Source organism: Sander vitreus, unplaced genomic scaffold (assembly GCF_031162955.1).
Source record: "Sander vitreus isolate 19-12246 unplaced genomic scaffold, sanVit1 ctg255_0, whole genome shotgun sequence".
Taxonomy (NCBI): domain Eukaryota; kingdom Metazoa; phylum Chordata; class Actinopteri; order Perciformes; family Percidae; genus Sander; species Sander vitreus.
The window spans coordinates 90,001-92,500 of NW_027595423.1; the positions used below are offsets into that span (position 1 = coordinate 90,001).

Consider the following 2,500-nt stretch of genomic DNA (forward strand, 5'->3'; position numbering starts at 1 on the left):
TGATGTCATCCAGAGCGATGTCATTCCAAATCCCTCCTTTCTTCAGCGCCTCAAACACCACCTGCAGAGACTTACTGTGTGATGTCACCGTGTGATGTCACTGTGTGATGTCACCGTGTGATGTCACATGCGATGTCACTGTGTGATGTCACCGTGTGATGTCACTGTGTGATGTCATGGTGTGATGTCACTGTGTGATGTCCCTGTGTGATGTCACCGTGTGATGTCACCGTGTGATGTCACCGTGTGATGTCACTTACCGTGCTCTCTGTCGTCAGGTTCAGCGTCACCTGGCCGTAGTTCCAGCGGTCGCCGTAGTTACCGTCTCTCTGGAACAGCACGGTGATGGCCGGGTGAGACAGCAGCACTCGCAGACGGTACACATCCTCCCCCAACATGTGGTACCTAGACACAACTTCCTGTTCCTGTTCAGAGCTCCAAACATTCACCTGATATATATATAAATATATATATATATAATGAAATCACGCTGAAACCATGCAGGGACTCAAGATCAAAGCTCAAGATCAATGCTAGGGACAGATACATATTTATATAATATTATAAATGCTCAGCTTAACGGAGCAGTCAAGAATGGAAAGCTTTTTGCACTTGACACTTAGAGAAGTATTGCAATAAAGTAATAAAACAGTAACAAAATAGCATAAAAATAGTGAAAATAAAAGGCAACAGAAAGCGTCAGAAGCTGATTATTTTGGGATGGTTTACCAGAAGCTGAGGCAGGCGGCAGGCGGAGTGGGCGGAGTCAGAGGGAGGCTGTACATCCTGAAGCTCTTCAGCCATTGGCCGGGACTCAGAGGAGTCACGATGTAGAAACCTGTCACACACAAACACAACATTTAGGGATGCACACAATCCAGATTGTTGGGGTTTCGGCTAAATACCGAATCCACCGGTTCAGATTCTGCTGAATCCTGAACCCCCTGGTTGAGGTTCTGCTGAATCCTGAACCCCCTGGTTGAGGTTCTGCTGAGTCCTCGTCCCGTCCTCAGTCCATGAACACAGTCAACACATTAATGAAGTAAACAGTGACTGTCCTTCCTTTGCCGTACCTGAAGTTGCTGCATTCTGGCTGCTGTCTGTAGATTCCTTCATGCTCAGCTCGTATTCTTCCAGATGTTTCATACCAGATGTTGTAACAGCGGTGATGTTGTGTATTGTTTAGGGTCCTCGCCACCACCAGACTAATCAGCATTGCAGATTGAACATGTAGCTGGACTTGAATGGCCTTCTTTTGACTGAAAGTACTGCCAAACAACACTTTTTCTGCTCACCAGTTCCATTTCCACTTCCTCTCAGCCTGCTGCATTGAAGCTCCACCTACATAAACACCTTCCTGTAATCAACGGCGCCGTCATTACGGCGACCAGCGTAGCGCGCCTCGTCAAAAAGCCCAATATTCAGCCGAATCAGAAGCCCAATCCTGGATTTCGGTACATCCCTAACAATATCACTACTGAGACTATATGACTCATCCTTTAATCTCTCAGTACGACCACTGTCTGTCTGTGTCTGGTTTGGTTTCCTGCGTTGTTGGTTTCAGTATTAGTTGGTTTTTTTAAGTTTAGTTTTATGTTATTTTGTAGGTTAGTTGCCATGGTGATGTGAAACTGACCGGCGCTGTTGTTGAGTGTGTGGTCGCCACTCGGGCCGCTCAGCGGAGGAAACGTGGCGCCGCGGGTTCGAATCCAGTCACCGTCATCCTCGTACTGCTGCCGCCACAAACACATGCCCTGCTCAAAGGTACAGGTCAGCTTCTGTTCATCTACACACACACACACACACACACACACACACACACACACACACACACACACACACACACACACACACACAGACACACAGAGACACACACACAGAGACACACACACACGCACACACAGAGACACACACACACACAGACACACAGAGACACACACACACACACACACACACACACTCACAGACACACACACACATATACACACACACACACACACACACACACACACACACACCGGTCAGGTACAGAAACTCTCCTGATGTATATTTCAGGATATAATAATATAATATAATATACTGATGTATTTGCTGTTGAGAGGTGTAATGTGATTGGTTACTGGAGAGTTGGGAGAGGTTGGTAGCGCTGTAGCTGGCGGTGAACCCCGACAGGTTGTTGATGTCATCAGAGATAAACTCCACGGTTGATTGGTCCGTCAGCAGCCACATGGTCCCAGGAGGGGAGGAGCCTGAGAGCTCAGCTGCCAATCAGATTCAAACGTCAGTTCATGTGTTTTTAAACCAGAATGTAGCTGTGGAGATGTGTGCGTGTGTGTGTGTGTGCATGTTGTATGGGCTTAGACCCAGAGGCATGCTGGATCTAGCTAAAGAGGCTTGGGAGCAGCAACCATCGCCCCACCGCTCCGTCATAGAGTATGTGGATCAGATGCAAGAGAGGATGGCTAAAATATGGCCACTCGTATGGGATCATATGCAGCTA

At 47.6% G+C, this 2,500-nt stretch overlaps 1 protein-coding gene across 1 annotated transcript in view; it reads right to left on the minus strand.

Moving 5' to 3' along the window:
- The window catches only part of tmprss15 (transmembrane serine protease 15), an 18,663-nt gene that overhangs the window by 10,816 nt on the left and 5,347 nt on the right, over positions 1-2,500 (minus strand). Inside the window, exons 6-9 of the mRNA XM_078244531.1 lie at positions 1,637-1,786; positions 730-838; positions 261-405; positions 1-61 (exon numbers count right to left, since the gene is read on the minus strand). The exon at positions 1-61 is cut by the window's left edge and continues 81 nt beyond it. Coding sequence (XP_078100657.1) covers positions 1-61; positions 261-405; positions 730-838; positions 1,637-1,786 — 465 coding nt within the window. The remainder of the gene's footprint in view (positions 62-260; positions 406-729; positions 839-1,636; positions 1,787-2,500) is intronic.